The sequence below is a fragment of the Melozone crissalis genome, unplaced genomic scaffold (assembly GCF_028551555.1).
Source record: "Melozone crissalis strain CALT ecotype California unplaced genomic scaffold, PUWL_Pcris_2 ptg000042l_1, whole genome shotgun sequence".
Classification (NCBI taxonomy): Eukaryota; Metazoa; Chordata; class Aves; order Passeriformes; family Passerellidae; genus Melozone; species Melozone crissalis.
Genome location: NW_026535820.1, coordinates 13,660,653 through 13,683,303, shown reverse-complemented (window position 1 = coordinate 13,683,303; position 22,651 = coordinate 13,660,653). Strand labels below are relative to the sequence as shown.

The window sequence follows — 22,651 nt, the reverse complement described above, 5'->3', positions numbered from 1 at the left end:
AGTACATAAATAATGATGTTCAAAGGGTTTTGAGAACCATCACTATGGCTTAATACTGGCTAACATGCAAAAATGTTGGCACTGAAGACAGAGGACTGCTGCATTGCCACAGAACACATTCAAGGGAAATTTAAAAAGTCAGAATGACAGAAATAACATATGTTGTATTCAGACCAGACTACCTGCAAGGGACTGCTTCATGTAAAAATGAGAGCACAGCCAGCTTGGGGAAGGAAGGAAAAGATGGACTGCCTTTATCAGAGCATCAAGGGTGGAAAAGTTTCTGACTGCTCATTATGGTCAGAGTATCAGACAAAGATGACAACTCTTTAACACTGTGTGATTGCTGCTGGCAGGAAGAAGGGGGATTGGAAAGGAAATCAAAGTGCCTGCTTCATTGTTTGTCTTTACACATGGACCAAACACAGCTGACTTAAACATACCTAGCAAAGGGCAGGAAGGCCAAGACAAACAGAAAAAAAGACTAAGGGATAACTAGGGAGAAGAAGAAACCTGAAAATAGGTGCTGATCATCCTGACTAAATTCTCCAATCTGTCAAATTTCTGGACATTTCCCTGTCTTTCCCCAAAAATTATGAGACAGTTCTCATTGGACAATGATGTTGGCTTTTATGCTGGATTAAAATCCAAACCTAGTGCAATCCCTAAGCATAAATGCATTATGGTCCTTAGATATATTTGCCATTATTGTGAAGTTCACTGAATTCTCTCCATGGTTCATCAACATGATGTGGTGAACTAGGGAAGTTAAGCAATTTTACAATTAACATCTTATTGAAAAACAAAGTACTGATATGAAAACAGTACCTGCTGCAGCTGCAGCTTCACATGGATGGAACATGCCATGTAGGAGTTCAGTAATGCTTCCAGCATTTTACCTTTTGTGCTTCAGAGAAAAAGGAATTTTAGATTGAAGCAAGGAATCTCTGTATATCTAGAAACCTATAAGACTCAATTTCTCTTCTAGTCATCACTTCCAATCAGACAGATGGATAAATTGCTATAGAAAAAACCACAAAAGAATCTCACCTAAAACAATGACTGCATCATTTTTATTTATTTCTTACATTCTCTGTTCACACTGCAAGAAATTTAATTCTAGTTAGATCATTCTCTTGTGATACTTTTTTCTTTCATTTGATATATTTTTAAATGCTTAGAAGCATTATGACAGAAAAGCATGTATTTTTTTGCCCTGGTTTATACCCATCATCCTTACCATTACAACAAGACAAAAGCATTAAAGTAAAATTAATCATGTCAAAAGATTTTAGCAAAAAACAAGGGAGACCATGCATAAAGCATCGCTTTGTCTAGTGTGAAGTCACGCTCTGATTAAAAACATATAATGAAAGTGAAAGTAATACATCATTGCTTAGCAGTAGGGTTTTTGGGAAAGCTATGCAATTCTGAACACAAAAAATCTTTATAGGCTCTGGATTTTGCAATTATTATAGAATAACTCTAACAAACACAACATTGTTTCACTTCCTTAAAGTTTAATTAATCTTAAATGCTGCAGTTAAAACGAACAACCAAAGGAGTTCTAGAATTAAGCACAATTAGACTCCTGGCAGGACCATAACTGGTAATTAAAACCCAAGCAGCAGTGGCTGGTTCTGAGCAGTGAGGTATGAGGTGGTGACACAGAGATTCCCCCCCAAAGCCCCACATCCAGTAAGTAGTTATAAAGACTACAAAATATCACAAAATAATGAAAAGCCATTAACAGAGCAGAACTTTTGCTGTTATTGAGGTCTGTCACACCTCCTTCAGCTGTTCCATTTGTGTCACTGGGCAATGGCAGCCTGTTGCTGCTATGTGACCTATGTAGTGCCCAGCTAAAAAGTGAACAGTGTTTGGGCAGATGTAGGCTGGCCTGAAAAGAAACAATGCAGTGAAGGTATTTGCTGTACTTTATCATAAAGTCTATAAAAGCCTCAACTTTGTTCAAGCACAACTGTGCAATAAGTGTTTCAAATTAAACACCAACATGCACGTTATGATGTGTAATATCATTTATAATCTCAGATTAGGATTGTGCCCATATCAAGCAAAATTAGGTGGTAAAAATGTTTGTAGAATGCCACTAACTTACTCCTTTCTTTTCCTCTTTATTCTGCCGCTATGTTGTCAACATATAAACAATAACTCTCTGAGAAATACCAGATAGGAAAAATACACAGTAATACTAGACTGTGAAAAATCTACCGATCCCCTGAGCCATAGCATTCTTGCCTATAGATGATGACATTAAAAAATTGGAAATGGGTGCATGCTTCCCCTCCTCTCCCGGGTCTATGAACAAGGCAAGTTGTTTTCCTGATACCTTTCGAATTACTCCCATTAGTACTGATGCATTTGGTGCTTTGGCTATCCAGGCAGAGAGAGGTGGGCAGGATCCCCTGCCAATAGATCTAGTCTTGTCTAGGGAACAAAATGAGATTGCTCCTGTGCTGAGCTGTCATACTCGATAGCTCGTGCTGTTCCACCTGCACCCATCCTCGCAGCTCCAGCTGCAGTGCCATGCAGCCAGTAGTTCCTGATGGCTGATCTTCTCCTGCTCCTTATGCATCACACAAGGCAGGACACAGAGCCCTAAGCAACTGAGTGCTGAGAGTGAGCCACTCTCCCTGCTGAGAAGGCAAAAGGAAACAGGCCAGCAGCTCCCTCTCAAATGGGTCTGAAAGCTCTGAGAGTAACTGCTGGGGCTCCTCTCAGTGGAAATTCGGGCTCCTCACATCCACCTCCTCCTCAATGGCCCTGCCACTGCACCCAGGATTGAGTGTTTGCCCCTTTCCCACTATCCCTATCCCCAAATGCCACCGGCACAGACAGCAGAAAATGAGGAATGCAAATGGGTTTGGAGGGAGGGGGACTTCCTGTGCACACTTACATTGGGTCAGTAAGCCTCTCAGTGCGAAATGTGGCATTTTGTTGGTGTGTGGGGGAGCCTATTGGCAGCCAGAAGGTTAAAGAAAAAACTATGTAACAGGAGAAAATCAAATACACCTAAGGCGATAATAAAATAGAACATCTTGAAATACCAGACTACAGGAACTGAAATTCTTCCCATCACAGAACCTCATGAGCAGGACATAGCTTTTGCTCTGTCCCTATTCACTGAGGAGCAAACCCATCATTTGCACTGACAAGTTGAGAATGAACTGCAACATTGGGACTGAAAGTACTATCTAAATAAAAAAAAAAAAAAAAACAAACAGAAAAAAATCTGCCTTTGCTGCTGATTGTATATCTCTGATAAGACAACAGTGGATTGAGAGAGAGGTAAAAAAGTAAGGAAAGAAAACTCCTTCCTAAATTGCAAAAAAAATACATTATAAATAAAGACAGAACTATGTCCTTAAATTTACACCCCCCATAAATGTCACAGTATGTTGATAGTACACCACGGCTGCACTGAGCTACCACTATGTTTTAAGCTTGTACAGTTTGCTGTGTTCCCTAAGACTTCTCAATCACAGCTCTTCAAGTCCCTGCACTCCTATGCTATAGTTCTTCAATGTTTTACAGAAAGGAAAGAAGATCTACTTGGACTTATCTCCCATTCTCTCGTAAGTCTGAAAAAAAAAGGTGATACTTAAAACTCTTATTTCAACTCGTTTTTTTTTAAAAAAATAGTTATTGTTACCATTTTGTAACAATTACAATCTTAGTAAAATATTTTCTAAGAAAGTATGCTTGTTAACATTTTGTCTTTTTCAGTGTGAAAAGACAGGTATTCTCCTCTGTATTCTTCAAACTTTAGCCCAGGCCAAGAGGACATCCTTTTCTGGCAGGATTTGCAAGAACAGGGTTATTCATGTCAAGAAGGGCTCTGTATTTGGCAGCTGTTGCCTCAGCCAGCACTGGGACAGATCCTGGGACCTCCAGGGCTTCCAGTGCTGATCAGTAAATGCTTGAGCCCAAACTGCCAGGACTGTAACAAATGCCTTGGTTTTAACCACAGCATAGAATGTTATGTGCACTGCCATATTGGAAAGAGAACTTTTCTTCCCTATTTCTAAAGGTAACACAGAAAAAACTAAATTCTCTACATAAAATTACCCTGAAACATCTCTCAACGCCACCACAGACAGTTGGTCCAACACTAGAGATGCTGGACATTTAACCAGAGCATTAAGGTATCCTGCCTCTCGGTAGTTTCCCACATTCTTGGAGACTGCAACACAATGTAAATAACCAAGAGCTGACTAAATTCCATTCTTATGAAATCTGACAATCTACAGCTAGTTAAGACTCAAGAAAAAAGCTTTTTACTTTAATTCAGTAGAGAGTTCAGATCTTGAAGCACGAGATCCATTCCTCCTGCCTCTCCTGTTGAGCCACTGGATTAGACACAGCAAATGAAAAAAACACCTGCCTTAGGCAGTACCATTGATTTTTCAATGAATTACCATCTTCAGGATTTTCTTAGAAGTAGTTTACAGAGGTGGGTATTGTAACTCATTATTCTGAAAAATGTGAGGCATAATATATTCCCTAGCACAGATGCTATAAACTTTTATAATGTACACTTCATATAACCTTTTTTAATTGTCACTCTTTTACAACACCCTCCCCACTATTAGTCTAGGTCATCTATATGTAAACAGTCATTATGTGGCACCACTTTGTAAAAGGCTCCTTAATCTACCATGGGAGAAAATCAGTCTACAATGGCATTATTTCAAGTCCTGCATCATAGCAATTAAAAAAAAAATTCATCCTAATCTGTGCATGTAATATTAATGTGGATGTATGCCATTATAGGGCTTTGGATAAGGGAGGAGAAAAACATTCTGTAAAATGTATTTTACTGGGGGAAAAAAAAAAGCAGGTCTAATAGGAAATCCAGGTTTTACCAGTTGTCCAGTTTTCGAAGTATGGTTTTGATTTATGGATCAAAATTGCTCATTTATTATTTTATCTATACTGCTTTGGGCAATTTTGACAGTTAAAATTTAGTTTTATTGACCAATGCAGCCAGTTTAGCCACAAGGGGACTAATGCACACACAGCCTGCTGCACTCAAGAAGCTATGATTTGATTCCATGACCAAGTCAGACTGGGAATCACAACCAACATAACAATAAGTTCCAAATCTCGATGCTCGAGGCAAAATACTTACTCTAAAACCAATCCACTATTAAAAGAAGGTGGGAAAGAATTTTGTGATAGCAGCCTCCATGCACTGTTTATTGTAGCTGATATATTCCACCAATGCTTCTGTCAGCAATGGACGCAGGGTAGTACAGAGGAAACCTTTCTTTAATGATTGTGGACAACAGATAAAGCTGGAAGAAGGAAATGAAAATGCAAAACAGAATCAAAGGTGTGCTCTAGTACTACGGCTTACCAGGGATCTGACTCTTGAGAAAAATGTCTTGAAAAAAATGCCTTTTTTTTTTCCTAAACTAGATTTTATTCATATATACATAAATATGCATGGGTTCATGTTGCATCTTGAAAGACTTACAAGTCTACTTTTAAAAAACTTATTGGAATGATTTTAAGCCAATGTTAATTTAGGCCTATCCTATTATAAAATTAGCATCTTCTGCAATCTCAATTTATTGCTCCATTGTGAAGCCCCTTGTGATACATAAACAAATCTCTGAAGAGAAACAAATCAATAAAGTGTCTAATTTGATTAACCATGTTTTTAAATTCATCAAGACAACTGTACAAAAATAAACCACTTACTTGTCAGTATTTTCCACGTCTTCTTTTCATCATCATAATACTGAACCAAATTGCTGGGTAGCCGGTCAGGTCCGGGAGGCAATCCTCCAACCAATAGCAGCATTTTCTTATTGGAACGAATTCTTCACCCAAAACAAGAGGAAAGATGAACAACCACATTACTGAGGAGTATTTTTAGTGGCAACAAAATCATAACCATCAAAAGAATGTTCACTGCTTGCAGTTTTCTATTTCATTTTTTTGTGTTTCTTTTCCCAATCATGTCTCAACAATTTCTTGAACCAAGCAGAAAAATGATCAGAAAAGCTGCGTATCTCTCTACTCATGGAATAATAAGCTTCCTTTATGCAATTTGTTAGAGGTTCATTCTAGAACGACCTTTTTCTTATATTATCCCTTTAAATCATCACTCTTTACAGCTGAATACACATGAAATGCTCTGGAGTTGTACTAAGGTTAAGCATTAAAGTTGCATGTCAAAAATCGTATTAGTCAAAATCATTATTATAAGCCATTCTACACTCAAAGAACCTTGAAAAAATTAAGGTTATGCAGAGAGTTTGTGAGCCAACTCTTTAATCACACACTGAACTTCAGATATATAGTTTAGTACAATTAGCAGCACTGGGCTAATGGTTATGGGTTAAATGCTACTTACAAGCACTTTTGTTTGTTTAATTTAGTCCAGACTCTTGCTTTCATTCTCCCCCCCGGCTCCCCCCCTCGTCTTTGCTCCCCCCCTGTGCACCACTGGCTATAGCAACACCAATTGGTAAAAATGAGACTGTGATGTTGTTGTGAGCCTCCCCAGAGTGGAGCCCTGCCAATGCTTGCCACTGATCCAGCGGCATGAACCTGCTCAACTGTGCAAAGTCACTCTAATTCCCTCCCTCTGTTTTTCTACCTTCTCCCCCAGGGGGCAACCACTGAAAGGAGTGACTACCCACCCATCAAGAGCTGGCAATTCGCTGCTATTAACCGTGACCGTGATTCCCAATCTGCCTGGCAGTTCTTAAGAACAGGACTGCAATGTCTCATCTGCAGTAAAAGTGGTTATCTGCACCCTGGCCTCCAATGCCCCACCTGATGAACGTACAATTTCTCTGCAGCATGGAGGGATTTAGCACAATTGTAAGTGAAAACTGGAGGGGAGGCACAGACCCCCAGATGAGCCCTGATGCTTTAATAGTCACTTTGCATATAATTGGACTTTCACCAGTTATACTCAGCTTGGGTGAGATAGCACTGTTTAGGCTCAAAATGTTCCTGTAAGGTAGGAAGGTGATGTAGCCTGGAAAACAGCCATCCATGTGAGTGACTGTGCAGTGGGACCATGCATTTGATGGAAAACACCCTTGTCAAACATCATTTTTCCAGGCATGACAACACCTGTGTAGCACTCTGTGTGTCAGTCTGCAGCAAACACTCCAGCCAATAAAGGCACAGAACACCAGGAACCAAAGCCTACCACCAGAGATGCTTGTGGTGGGGTCAAAGCACCTCCCAGGAGCTCCAAGCTCAGCAGTGAATTCCAGCAATGGGAGCTTTGCAACTGAGGCACACTCATGGCTTCACTCCAGCTGCTATCCAGAATATGTGCTGGTGACCCAGTGATTCACATTTGTAGCAGAACTGCATCTTCTTTTGAGAAGAATGGGCAAAACCAAACTAGATTGTGCTGTAGACATGCACCAACCACAAGGAACATCCCTCAGGAAGGGAACACACAGCTGAGGGCTTGATCCACACTATGCTCCAGAATAAAATCTGTCAAATGGCTGTCCCAAAGACAACTATAGACTACAGATACATCTATGACAAGGATGGCCAGGGAACTATCTGGCATATGGCCTCATCTGTTTTTTTAAACAGATTTAGGACTCAGAGAAGGTCATGAATTCACAGTGGATGAAACAAAACCCTCAGTGCAGGAGCAGGAGTTAAACCATGGGGGCAGTGACACTGTCCCACACTGTCCTACCCCTTAACTCTCTCCCGACTTGGGGAGAGCCCCTGCAGTCCCTCAGTCTTTCTGACAAGCCAGCCTTTGATGCTTGCACTGCACCTGCTATGTGCTGTCAATGAGCACTGTTACCTGCCCAGCAGGCTGTGGCTGTGTAGGATACCAGGAACCATCTCATGATCACTGTTAGCACAGATTCCATTCCATTCCATCAGCACAGATTTCCAAGCTCCAGGGAAAGCTTACTAAAGCACTGCCAGCATCTTATAATGTTCAATCTCCCCAGTAAAGTTTTTAATGAGAGAACATTTGATATGTTCTGTGCAACATGGGAGTATGATAAACTGGTTTTGGTATGAGTTAGGGATGGCTGCACAGGTAACAAGTGGCAGAGCAAACCAGAGCCATAAGTCAGTTATGCATGACCATCCCTAACAATAGAGAATAAATTGTTTATTCCAGCCCTCCTGTGTTGTATGTTATATCACAATCAACTCCCTGTGCATTGTAAAATTCAGAATGCCCTTGCAAGGTTTACTTGATAAAGGAGTTTATTTTGATTTTCATCTTTCATCTGTAAAACTCCTTTCTAACTCCAAAGCACTGTGAAAATCCAATGAATGGCCAAGGCTCAATAGTTAAGGTGAAGAATGAAATGTCAGATATAACTCTGAGTTTCCAGACTTTGGCAGTTGCAACTATCCTTAACATTACTTTTTCAGTCAAACAGACCAGGAATCTACTGTTTCCTGAGAAGGAGCAGTGCTGCTATATTGGTATGCTTAAAAAATACTAATTTCTAAAATATCTTTAAAATGGGAAGCAGCAAGAACAGAGACTTTTAGTAAAAGTTCAGTAAGATGTGAATAGTCAGCAAAGTCTCTACCAAAAGCACAGGGAAATTTCACATGGCAAAGAAGAGATGGGTACTTATACCCAAAATATCTAATTTATCTGCATTGAGAGCTCTTCCAATGAACTAAGTAAAGATAATACAGTGGCTAAAGATATGCAGGTTTTAAACTGATATGTCTCCTTGGAGCCAGATCCGGTTTTAAGTTTTAATGTGAAATGCTGCAATTTAGGTTTTGAAAAATATTTTCTTTATTATGTTATATTTATGCTTCATATTGCACTAAGCAGTACTGTTAGAATCTTATAATACATTCTAAAATATGAAAAACATGTAAATGGCCACTTCTTATATGCAGAAGACTTTTCCAAATATTAATAAAAATGTTATTCAGTGAAACACTGTGATGAAGACAGGATTCAAAAATATGTGTAATACACTGAGCAAGATAAAGCTTCCCCCTCTCAGGTGTTATTACATGTTTGCTATTTGGATAAGTCAAGATTACAATGTGAAATGTTCTTCATTATATATGACACACTCTTTTTTTTTTAACAGTCTAATATTCTATTCAGTTAATGCTGTGGTTCACAGTGTCCCCAGCAAGGATTTTATGATCACCTTGTGTTCCATTAACAGTAGTGGGTCTTGGTCAGGGAAGGCTAAGCTGTGGACAGGCAGGCTGTCATGGCAAAAAAGGTGAGATAAATTTATCCACATGTTATCTTGAAAGCATTACTTAGATTTAGACTCCAAAACTCTAGTTCTCACTGATGAACATGCATGTGTTGTTATTATTCTGCACACACTTTGCAGTTTCTGTTCGGCTAAGATTTTAAAACACTTAATTCACCTTAATTAAGTTCCTGGGTACCTCATGTGGTGTGAAATTTATTTTGTCTACTTACAAGACTGGAAACCAAAGTATATTTCAAAGTCAACATTTTCAAACTTATGTAGTTTCCCTCAGGCACACAAACCCAGGAATTTGAGCACTCACAGAAGTGGCTTCATTTTCAGAGATAGCCATCAACATAACTAAATCCTACTCACTTCAAAGGTAGCAGCAGATGCCCATCAGCTCTAAAACTCAGATCACCAGTCCATGGTCTAAATTAACCATGAGTATTCATGGCAAGAGACTGAGCCCAAGAGAGTTTATAGACTCACAAGAAATTGGCAGAAAAGGCTGTTAGAAACCTCAACACTCCTGTAACCACTCCTACTCTTTTGCAACCATGATGGCCTCATGTTAATGGAAAACGCATGAATGGGAAATACTCTTCTTGTACATTGTTTTTCTTTATTAACATATCCATCAATCTTGCACTGGTGGGTTTTCCTTATCTGGGCAATTAGTAGAAGTTCATTCTACAAAAGCTGGCAAGAAAACAAGCCTCAACAACAGGTTTGCTCCAGACTCTTCCAGTTTTTAAACAATGCTCTGCCCTCTGTATTAGGGAACGCAAATAAATGGAAAGAATACAATCATGAAGTGGCAATCCTGTGGTTCTTAATGCATCCAGTGTAGTGTTACATACCAGAAAGAGAAAGGCATCCTAAGACATACAAGTGATCATCGTCATCGGTGAAAAAAAAAAAAGAAAAGAGTATTCAACTATACTTTTCTCTTAACTCAGGGCTATAGTGAACCCAGAAGTCTGGATCATTAATTATCTTTTCATAAAGGCTATCACCATGGGTTTGAGTATGGGTAGCTCTTCAGAGCAGGGACCTGACCTTAAACACAGCAGAGCCAAACAGAACTTCAGGTGTTTGCCCACTGAACTCAAGCACAAACAAAATCAGCCATAAGAGCAGCACAGCCTCAGTAAGGGCAGGTGAATACATGGTGAGTTTTATCTACATCCTCATATCTCATTACATCAAAGGATTTGAGAAACCTGAGTCTGACAGTGACACTGTCAAAATAAGTAGCAAGAATCTCAGAAAAGGGGGCTGTGTTAACCTGTAGCAGAAACAAATTATTTCAGAGAGGTTTAGACACCAACCTCTAGGTAATAGAAAAAGAGATGCATACTATCCCAATCAACATTTCAGTTGCTGACCTTTTGTTTGTAAACACCAAAAACTTAATTTCACCTTCAGAAACCAGGATGGTCTTTAGCAACCTTTTTCTTCTCAAAAGGGATCTGAAGGGATGCTCTGTTCAACAAAAAATGTAGTTGACAATCTAGTTTCAGTGTGCAAAACTGAACAAATGTTGCAAGCATCCATTTGCCCGTGACTGAAAAAAATGTTTTGCTATCAAGAACATGGGATGTGATCTTCAACAATTACCTTCCCAGCTCCTGGATGGGCATTTCAGTGCAACAAAAGTGTCATATGAAAACTGCTTATTTCAATGGATTTTGGCTTCCATAGCTGACTGCAAAGATAGCCATGATTAGTAACACATGTTTAATAGAGAGGAAATCTAATTATCCGGGAGTTTAACTATGAACTCAATGAAAGCCATAAGGTTCAATGTAAAATTTATTTTGGACAAAGGAATTTCATGAGGTTTTGTCATCGCATAAAATGAATTAACAAACATCATAACCTATAGGTGAATAGGCATCCAGAATCTCTACCTAATCCTACAGCAGTGCTAGGGGAAGACCTGAGTTCTCACAGTCAACAGATCAAATCCTGCCTAAGGACTTTCCTCTTATGGATAAAGTACAGACATTAAAAACATCCTGATTTTGTCAAAATGTAAAGCATGATAAAGTCTCTTGCAAATGATGACCAATAATTTTTTTAGTTCTTCTGTTGAAAGAATTTTCAAAAATTTCCTGAATGTCTGGAAGTTGCTTTATGAATGGATTTTTTTGCCTCTTCTAATTTGCACCTATTGTCCCAGGCACACTAGAATGAATGTGAAAAAGCTTTCTAGAAATACTAAAAACCTGGAAACCAGTCTTATCAGGAAGATTTTGGTTTTCATCTTTTCATTCTCCATGTAGGCAGGCTTGGCAGAAGACCCCAGTTTTCATTGCAGCAGAGCTCACAGTAATGTTCACTGAAGAGGATGCACATTTAATACATGTTGCTGACCACTGACAGAATGAAGTTTAGGAAGACAAATACTAAGCTGAGAATGATTTGCTACAGACATTGATTGTTGGTTTCTTCCTCTGAATCTACTAGAATTTTTTTTTTTATTTTGTCCAATACTTAAAAAAAAAACAAACATAGAAAATAATTAGTTAATGTTTGCTTTAACAATAATCATTCCTTTTCCTTCTAAAAGCAGAAGTCTAAGGGTAAGTGAATATTTTACCTGGCAGGCCACACTTAACTGTTACAGAGTTACCTTACAAGTTAAAGGTTCCTTTACTTCTAAAGTTGTCAGGTAATTTTCCATCTCCTGTATTGAAATAACTTAGAATCTGTTTGAAGCTCTGAAAATCCCATTTTTCTTTATGAAACCAATCCCACTACTGTTGATCTCTAAGTTAATATTTAAGAGTTAGCTTCCAGCTTTTAGCTGGAAGATTTTTTTGAAGTCAATGTCCCTTCCTTTTTGGGGTAAAAGCCTCTGATGTAACAGGTAGCTTAGCAGTGACACCTATCCTGGAAGAGTGACACCTATCCAGTGCTCCTTTGGGAAGAACACAGAGGAGAGTCCCTCTCATCTTTGCCTCCTTGCACTACCAGATCTGAAGGCTGAAGATACCCTTACTACTTACACACTGAATATCTGGAGCATTGCAAGGGAGTGAATCCAAAGGAATGTTACTAGCAAAGCAAATTGGTGAATGAGACACAAAATCTCCTGTTTCATGAATCTTCTTGGTAGAAGTACTCGAAGATTTTCCTCACTGAAGGAAGTTCTAAAAAACCTTTAAGTAATTATCTTTATCCTGAATTAAAAAAAAAAAAGAAAAAGGAAAATGTGAAATCTAAATGCTTTTGCAAATTGCTTCCCCTCCTCACATCATTTAGCTTGGCCTTTTTTTGGGTTTGGTTTGTTGGCTGGTTCCCTTTTTTGGTTATTCTGGGTATTTTTTGGTGTTTTGTTTTGTTTGGTTGGTTTTTTAAAAATTTTTCTGACAGAGGTTGTAAAATGGAAATGCTTTATAGAATACTTCCAAATCATCAAATCATCTTTTTAATTTTTGTTCCCGAGGAAATTTCAACTAACTGTTATTTTTTGATGTTCAGACTGTGTAAAGTCAAGAAAGCCCTTTTTTATTTGATTCTGTGTCTGATGTCCACATCAACAGAAGGTTGACACAGCATCAGAGGCTGTGCTCTCTCCAGCTGAGGCTCCTTTTCCTTAGGAAGTCAAAGGAAAGGAACACACCTTGCTGCCAGCTCACTCAAGGTATGACTTGTTACCTTTTCCACTGGTTTGTTTGGGTTTGGTTTTTTTTTTTTACTGAAAGGCACCAGTTGGGGAATACAGGAAGAACCAACTGTGGCACCAACTTCTATTTACTTCCAGCTTCAGTGCAAACCGTCTGCTTCCGTTGAACTTGGCAGCTGACAATATTTGCTCAGTTTATTGTCTGCTTTCCAAGAATACAGCAAGTGTTGACTACTAAGTACTAGGCATGACAGTCTTTAAAGAAAATTTCAGGGAGGCAGCAAATATGAAAAATGATGCCAGGAAGTATCTACCAATAGTTTTCAACTTTCCATAGTCTTCAATTTCTTTAGACGATCCTTTGGTAAACGTGTAATACCAGACAGAATCTGTTTCAACAAAACTAACATGAGAGATGCTTACAGAGCAGGGGAGTCCAGCTCAAACTCTTCTTTTAGGATTCCTATTCCCTGCTCAATCTTTCCAGGCCACACTGAGCAAAGGATAATTACAAACCTTGCTCTGATTTAGAAAACATATTGGATTTTTAAAACATAGGAGTTGTTTGAAAAGATGAAACCGTGTTTTTTACAGATTATATCAATTTTTTCATAACATGAGTTTATCAGAACCAAAGCTTTTCCCTGGCAAACTATTTTCTGTTGATTTTATGTTCTACATTACCTCTCCTCACTCCCCTTGCCCCCCAGGCTCCCTGTGCTTTCTCTTCAAGTACAAATCCAAACAATTACACCATCACAGCTCTGTTCCATTTACTGCTCAGCAGTTACAGACTCAGAACCTCCATATTCTTCTGCTATAAAGAAAAAACTATAGTGACCCCAGGCCACAACACGCCCTCTAAGACCCTCTCCTTTCTATCTCGTCTCTCCACGTGATGGGGATGCACATCAGGCAAAGAATGAACAGAGAAGTCTCAGACCAGTAGCAAAGACATACATGTCTGATGCTCACCATGATCCTTCAGCACTCCAGTTGTACAAGGCACACTTTAAGCAGAAATCATTCCAGGAGGATTTTGTCTGAAATGGGACCTCCTTGTCTAGAAGGCTCTGCACCACTCGTGACCTACGTACTTCCCAACAGGACAGAGATGGATTGTGTTGCTAAAGGATGGGCAAGAACAGCACAGGAACTCATGGCTGACAGCTCTGCTTTTAGGGACCTGCAGGACTTGTAAAGCTGCTATATAGACTGGCGTGGGTGGTGGAGAGGGGCATTTTTGCTCCAGCAATTGAAGAAGAAGTTTCCATTTTCAAAGGCACTTTGTCATCAGTGTCATCAGAGTGGCTTACTAAGATTACTTGTTTTTAAACTTAGTTTAATTTTCCCTCTAGAACAAGCTGTTATGAAATCAGTAAAAGATTTCTCCTCAGAAAAAGAGTTTGGAGATGCAGATGCAGGTATTTGAAGCTGCTTCAAGGGCTAAAAAGGCAGGGTGACAAAGCCAAGGAGGAGCCCAGTTCAGTGAACTGCAGCAGCCTGTAAAGTTCCAAGCACGGAGGTCTGGAGCAGTGGGGATTGTGTGTGTGAGGCTGGGAGCCTGATGGGACACTCAGGAGCTAGGGTAAGAGAGGATTCCAGAGAGGGGACAGATAAAGTTCAGTAGATGGGATCTGGGGAAGAACCCTACCATCTAAGGACATGAATCAGGAGGGACTGCCAGTTCACACAGGACACAATTCCAAGGTAGTGCCTCTGACTGGGAAACTGGCTGGCAGGGCAAGGACCTGCACAACGTGCCTGGCAACCCCTCTTCACCTGCAGCTGTTGGAAAGATGGCTGTCCATAAAAAAGGCTGTTAATGCTCTTCATAAATTATGTTTCTCCTAACAAATACTATAACTGATCCAAAAAAAAAAAAATTACTATCACCTCAGGGATGATATCGCCTTGCAGCTCGCCAGGATTTTACCAGCCAGGACACATGTATCTTTAAAAAAGGCTTCCAAGGACTTTCCTGACCCACAGCAGTCCTTTTAGGACAGTGGTGCTCCCTCTGTCCATAATGTGAGCTCCAGGGCTCCCACCCTTTTGGAAACTCCACATCTCTCCACTTACACTTCAGCATGAGCTTGTCTCCAATAGCAAATGAATGCACATGAGACAGGTAAGGAAAGTAGGTGAGACTAACTAGGATAAAACTGACTACAGGTCTGTGGTTCACTACCCCACAGCCTCTAATGTGTCAGTCTCCCTTCTGCAGCTCAGCTGAGAGAGTCCTGGCACATGTACAATTTCCTGATATTAATTCAGGCACATAAAAACTGATCCAAAGCTCACTAAAATAAACCAGAGCCTCACATCCACTTCATCCATACTGCAATGCAAAACTCAATAATTCATATATATTTTAGGATGTGTTTTTCTTATCAGATGTAAATTCAGGATCTGTAGTATTTCTCACTTGCAATTAAACATGAATATTAGTTAAAAATCCAAATATGCTGTTATGATCCCAATGGGACAGGTAGGTGGTTGTAACCAGAAGACAGAGTGCATTTCAATGAAAAAACACACACTTTTCTTACAACCACCAAACATGTCTTGCTGAGATTCTACAAAAATCTCAGTAGAAAAAGAAGTCAAATTGAACTACGGTCTGTGAGATTTGGAGACAAATAGTGTATGCAAGAAGGAAATTATTTAATTGCCAAGGGATGTAGCTGGTTTCTTCAAATTTTTAATCTCCTCTGTAGAAAGTAAAACAGACCAGACATATATGCCTTCCACACAAATGCCACTGTCTCATGCTGTTCAGCACCTTACATTTTCCTTCTTCATCTTCCTTCTGAATAAAAACTTTCATATCATCTTCATCGCCTGTCACTGTTTAATTCGCTATCACTTTCACTAACATTGCCTACCATCAAACAGTCTGGATGACACCCTCTCTCCACTGAAATGAAATTAAAGGAACCAAACAAACAGCAAACCAAATCACCTCTACAACTAGCTTTAGCAGGACCAGAATTTGCAGTTCTAATCTCCCTAAGGTCTAGTAGTCCAGGGAACAAAAGTATAAAAAAACAGCTGGGTCTGGACATGCTGGGACTTTGCTGAAACCATAAAACAGCACGGGCAGGCTTAGCCTTCTTATCTCTTTGTCTCCTTATTTCCTCTCTTTTCTCTTGTGCTCTTTAATTCTGTATTTTCTGCCTAGGACTATTCCTATCTTATGTCAGCTGGTTGATCTCCATCCATTTTTCCTCCCCCAAATCGGAAAAAGCTTTTCCAGAAACTGCAATACTCAGCTGCCATTGACAACAGATGCTGTTTCTGCCAAGAATTAGTGTTCCCCCTTTTGTTTCATTCGCTATCTTCTTTTTATCTGCCAGGGTCTTTTTTCTTTCGCTAGTTTCCTTTCCTGTCTGGTATCCTATTCTTACATTCTTCTCCCTTCAAAACTATCCTTCTCTCATGTCTTCCCTGATTTGCACTGTCCTGTTTCCACTACTTATATCCCATTTCTCCCCTGGGGTATCTCAACTCCTTTCTTTTTCCGCATTTCCCCTCTCCCCCAGTTTTACTTCCCTCCGTGCCCTCTGCCTTCAGGTATGCAGATGTATTTGCACCTGCTCTGCCCGCAGATCCTGGGAGGGACAGACCAGCCCAAACACCCTTTGCTGGTGAGAGGAGCTGCAGGTGGTAATGCTCTGTCCTCAAACTTTTAAAAAATTGAAAATACATACCACATATTATATAAAGTACATTATATTACACAATAAAGCACAGTGATATTTTAATCAACTCAATACTCCAGTGAAGATCCGAGAGTAAAATAAATGTCTGGAATATGAACTTTTCTCTATCTAAATGCATTTTCTTCCCAGAACTACAGAAGATGATATAGCACAGAGCTACGTGTCTCTCTCAGGGACAGACAAACATAATTTAAGCCTAATGTTCAGGGTCACTCACCCCACTCCAAGCTGAAATCAACTATGATATTTCCTAGGGACACCAAAACTGACTGTGTCTCCAGAGGTTTAGCAGCAGCTTGCATGCTGAGGCCCTGCTGAGGTGAGGATCACTGAGCCAGCAGTATTTCTAACTTTGCTTAGAGTTGAGCACCTGATGAAATGTCAAATCAAACCCAAAACACTTCACACCCTGTGTGAAGCTCTTAACCTCAGAGTGCACAGCAAGGCTCACAACTCAGGAACATAATTCCTCAACTTTTAAAATTCTGATCATTTAATTGTTGCACCTTGAAAGTTAATTTTACAAAAATACATCAAGACATTGAAGCATTACCTTCTCTTAGGAAATTTCATGAAAAAGCCCTAGTCTTTCTGTAGGTAAACAGTGTTTTTCACTGCAGCACAACAGACAACTCAGGTACTTCTAGCCCCAGCATCACTTGCACTGCAGAATCTGCATTTGTGGCACAAACATTATAAATACCTTTGCTCACAGAGCACAGACTCTTGTTAGCCCAAATCTCTTTTTCCTCCAGCCCTGACCACAGGACTAACTTTATAGTTACATTTCAGAGGAAAATCAGCGTATTTTGAGCTTCCCATTACATTCATTTCTGTTAAGAAACAGAAGTAGCCCTCATGTCAATGTACTCCAAAGTGTGCATATGGATATATAACATAGGTAGTTTTTTTTAAAGTAGCTTGTTTTAAAAAAGAAAAAGGTTGTTTTTAAAAATGCAGAAAGGTTATTGGCAAATTCTAACACTGAGTGCAATTCCCATTTCTTGAACATGCAGGAAGCAGGTGGTTATAGCACTGGGCTGCTTGCATTTCTCACCAACCCTTACTGTACTGTGCAGGAGCTATCACACTGCACAAGAGGAACAGTCAATCTCTTTCTAAAGACATGTGCATCTTTGGTGAATGACCTTTCATTAAATTCCAAATTACCAAAGTCACCATTACTCACAGAAAAAAGTAATCAGAGTTTTGAAGTCTTTTTCTGTGTAATAATTTTTATGCATTTGCACATGTACTTCACTGTTAGTTACTTTTAAGATTTCCTTCTGGAAATTAGTAGCTTAAGGAACTCTTTGCAGATTTTCTTCCTTAAAATTTTACTGAATGAATGTTAACCTGTTAAAATTGCTACTTTAGAAAAACTATGAGTAACAGAGAAGACAAATCTGGAAATCTCTGTAGTCTTGAATGCTTCTTTTTTTCACTCCTTCATGTTTAAGAAGGCATTTGTACACCTAGGCAGCCTGGCAAAATCCTAAAGTGATTAAGATTCAAAGATGGGCCTTTGTGACCTTTATGAATTTCCAGGAATATCGTCCAAGACCGAAAATGAAAATAGAACAATTTCATTCTGCATTACTAAGCATTTCAACATCTCCAACACTTTAACATTTGGAGTAAGTTCTAATGCCTGCTTATAAATAAATCTGAACGGTTTTGCTCCCATTTCACTGCCTCTAAAGAACCCAATCAAGAGAAGCTAGTTACAAGACTGTTATTGGACACACAGTAAAGTTGGGAAGGTGACAGCATGTTTTCACCCACTGTGGTTAAGGATCTCTGAAATACCACTGTCTGCACAGACATGCAGACCTACTACAAATAAAAAGAGCAGCATTTGTGGTATTTGGAGTCTCCTGTAAGTCATTAAGTGCAACTAAGACTCTCATCTAGGACTACCTAAAGTGCACTCCCTTTGTGTATGCTCCTGTTTAAGGGGAAAGCAGCTCCCAGCACCAGCAGTATCAGATTCTTGCAGCATCCATGACATTTGTAAGCATTCAGTGGTCAGAACACCACTACATATCCTTCAAATGACATGGACCACTGAAGCTGGAAAGGTATCTCCACTGAACCACGCCGGCTGGTATCTCAGCAATCCACCAGGACACGAGCATCAGCTTGCCCCCGGTGGCGTGCAGAATCTTGCCTGAGGAGTTCCTGGGGTTTGCGTTTTTGAAAGTCATCACTTTTGAGTGTTGAAATGCAAAGGGTAGGCACCAACTTACAGCAGCGGCCTCTCAGAAATACTTTATGCTGCAAAATAGTTGTATTTGATGTTTTTGATTTCAGAGTGAGAATCAGTTAGACAACAAGGTGATAAGCATGACAGAACACTAACATAGTGAGCTAGCCAGAAATAATAAGAGGGCTCACCATCTCCAAAGTTAAACCATCTGAGTAGTGCCCATTACATAAAGTATAAAGAATCCTGTGCATTAATGCTAATAGAGTGTATTATTTAAAATATTTATTAATGTTTCTTTCCAGTTTCTTTCTTGTTGCTGTCAAATCATTAGTAATATGCACCCATTAGCTGAAAAGCTTATAATAAGCTGAATAATATGAAGTGTGGTTTGATTTCTGTGCTACCACACCACTGTATTATACCAACACTAGAAGACGGTATTATCTTTCCATCTGTGAACGAAGTACAAACATATTTTAAAAGAAGATAAACAAATTTTGGATATGTTTAGTCCTTGTTAAACTACGTGATGTGCACTCACTTCCTAACACCAACCTCATATTGTCAATCTTTGACATCATGATTCATTACCTTATTAAATGAAAATAACTGACATGTTGTAGATGTAAGGACTAGGAAGCCACAAGTTTCCAGGCACAAACAGGGACATCACCCCACCATCAGCAACATCAGGGTGTGCACAGATGATGCAGTTATTTATGAAAATAACAGATGTAGAACTTGGCTATTACAGTTTAAAGACCTAACTCCTTGTCAAGGAATAATATTGGGGGAGAAAAAAAAATATTAGTTATGGTCAAAAAAAAAAAACCCCCTAAACCCAGATTCCTCACGCGCGGGTGGCCAGAGGGCCGAGGGGAGGGGACGAAAAGTTTGGTGGTGCAGGGGGCGGGCGGCTCGGCCCCGCCGCCGCCCCCCTCCCGCCGCTGCGGCCGCCCCCGGCCCTGGCCCCGCGGGGTCCGAGCCCCCCGGGCCCCCGATCCCGCAGGAGGTGCGAGCCCGCCGGGACTCCCCGGTCCCGCAGAAGGTGCGAGCCCGCTCCCGCAGCCCCCGCGGGGTCCGAGCCCCCCTGCCCGCCCCGCTCACCTGCTGGCCAGGCTCTGCCGGCAGTGCTGCCTGAAGGGCATCAGGTGGTAGTTCATGGCGTCCAGCAGCAGCTTCTGGCAGACGGGGTCGGTGCGCATGAAATCCACCGACTGGACCCGCTCCACCAGCTCCGGCGCAGGGATGAGGGCGAAGCGGAGGCGCTTCATCAGGTCCGGGGCGTACTGCATGCGGGTCTCCCGGTCGTGCTCCAGCCAGAGCACGGACATCTGGAAGAGCGCCAGCTCCGACTCGACGGGGGGGGGCAGCGAGTCGAGGAGGGCGCGCATCTCCTCGAAGTTGAGCAGCAGCACGTCCTCCACCAGGTACTTGTTGGCCAGCTTCTTGGTCTCCTCCAGGCCGTGCAGGGCGGCAATCTTGCACACCTGCTTGTAGTTCTGCACCGAGATCTGGTCGTTGAGGAACTGCACGCACAGCTTGGTGACCTGCGGGATGTGCAGGATCTTGCTGACCGACAGCACCTCCTCCACCGTGTCCAGCGAGAGGGTCACGTTGGCCGTGTACAGGTACTCCAGCACCAGCCGCAGCCCGATGGACGAGCAGCCCTGCAGCACCAGGTTGTTGATGGCCCGCGGGCTGGCCAGCAGCTTGTCCTCCGGGGAGGAGGATGGGGTGCCGGGCTCCTCCTGTGTCTGCGGCGGCGGCGGCTCCTTCGGCGGCCCTCCCAGCCCGTCCTGGGCGCCGGGCCCCAGCCCCAGGGCGTGCGGGTGCCCGCCGCTCCCGCCGCCGCTGGAGAACAGGGATCGGAAGTACTGGGAGCAGGAGGCCAGCACGGCCTTGTGGCAGTGGAACTGCTGGCCCTGGGCCGTCAGGGTCACGTCGCAGAAGAGCTGCTTCCTCCACAGCAGGTTGAGGCCGTGCAGCAGGTTGTCGCTGTGGCTGGGGTCGAAGGTGGAGGTCCTGTCCCCGGATCTGGACATGGCGAGCGGCCTCCGGCACACCTGCCTTTTAAACCCTCCTCCAACCTGGGCAGAGGGGTGGGGAGGAGAGCGGGGTGGGGGACACACGGGACGACACAACAATAAACACAGAGCTTTAGAGGCCCGGAGGGCGCATCCCGGCTGTGTGCGCAAGGGTGGCGAGGGGCGCAGCCGGGGGACGGGCTCCCCTCTGCCCGCCGAGCCGAGCCGCCCCCCCGCCCGGGACACGGACGGGCTCGCTCCGAGGGGCCGCAACTTGGGAGGGCGATAGGAGATCTGGGGGTTTTTTGCCTCTCCCCTCTTCACCCCCGCCCCCGTTTTCCTCCCTCCTCGGTGCAAACCGGGCAGTTCTCCAGGGGAGGAGCAAAGAAGCCGGGGACATTTTCAAAGCTCAGCCACCGTTCCCCAGGTTCCCCCCTCCCAAACACCAAAGCAATCAAACACACCCCAAATAACACCACCCCCACCCCCCCAACTCCGCGACGCCCAGAGAAACTACCCAAGTGACTGAAACTCTGCCGGGCAGGCGGGCAGCCCTGCCCGCCCCGCTCGCTGCCAGCCCCCGCTCCCCTCCGGCCGCTTTGGCAACTCGGCGGCGCCAGGACCCGCTTCCCCCGGGGGCGGCGTGCCCGGAGCAGGGGCTCCGGCACCGAAGTTGGGCCGCACTGCTCGGCCCAGCGGGGCTGCGATACTCGGCACCCCGGAGCGGGCACGGGGGATGGAAGCGGCAGCCCCGGGCCCGGCGAGGGGCCGCCCGGCGCTGTCCTGCCCGGCTCGCTTCTCCTCGCAGCGACGGCGCCGCGGCCGTAACTCCGGTAACTACGTGAAGTTCAAGTTGGGGGAAGGACGGGGGAGGCGGGAGCGGGCGGAGGGGAGCGGGGCCGTGCCCGGCAGCCCCCGGTCCGGCCGGACCCGCCGCCCCCCAGCCCCGGCCCCGAGGGGAGAGGGGTGGGCGAGGCTGCCCCGAGCCGCGGCCGCACCTGCGGAGGCTGCGCAGCCACCGACCCGCGCTGACCGCATCCCGCCCCGCGGAGCGCCGCCGCCGCTCTTCCTCCTCCTCCTCCTCAGCGGGATCCCGCCGAGACCTGCTCCGGCCATTGCAGCGCGCTCAGTCGCTTCTCGCCAGTACTGGGCTTCCTGTGCCTCCCTTCACCCCCGCCTCGCCCCATTTATCGGCACAGCGAGGGGCTCCCTCCAGCCGCTTCCCCTGCCCCGGCGCCGCTCAGCCCCGCTCCGCGCCCCGCCGCCGGCTACAGAAACCTTCCGGAGCCTCTCCCTTTAAGTGGACCCGGTCAATCCCCCCCTCCCCACCACACACACACACACACGCATACATACATGCACACACATACACAGACACACACACTCCTCCTCTTCTCCCTCCCCTTCTTTCTTTCTCGTTTTGCCCATTTCTTGCAATCGGAGTTTATTCCGCAAACGCGTTCGTTACACAACTGCCCCCCCACCCCGCACACACAGACACCCCTTTCCTCTCCCCCAGCAACAAACAAATCAGGAGGCACTAGCAAATGCACGGAGACGGATAGACACAAGGCCAGAAACTTACCTGCTCCACAACCAGCTGCCAAAGTAAAGGTTCACTTAAGCTCCCCCCCAAAAAAATCAATTGTCCTTCCTTTTTAAAGGTTTGCTCGCTCCTTCCAAAAAAAAAAAAAAAAAAAAAAAAAAGGAGAGAAGAAAAAGAAAGAAAGAAAGAAAGAAAAAAAAACCTTCTGGTTCCCAACTCGGAGCAGTCACTCTTTACAATTTATTTTGTCGTACATCATTTGATCACCATGAATTAGCAACAGCAA

The 22,651-nt window shown here is 43.0% G+C and overlaps 1 protein-coding gene across 1 annotated transcript in view; it reads right to left on the bottom strand.

Annotated features, from left to right (window-relative positions):
• Positions 1 to 20,837, bottom strand: part of KLHL14 (kelch like family member 14) — a 56,620-nt gene extending 35,783 nt beyond the window's left edge. The window contains exons 1-2 of the mRNA XM_054285322.1: positions 19,900 to 20,837; positions 5,728 to 5,849 (exon numbers count right to left, since the gene is read on the bottom strand). Coding sequence (XP_054141297.1) covers positions 5,728 to 5,849; positions 19,900 to 20,837 — 1,060 coding nt within the window. The remainder of the gene's footprint in view (positions 1 to 5,727; positions 5,850 to 19,899) is intronic.
• Positions 20,838 to 22,651: the final 1,814 nt, after the last annotated feature.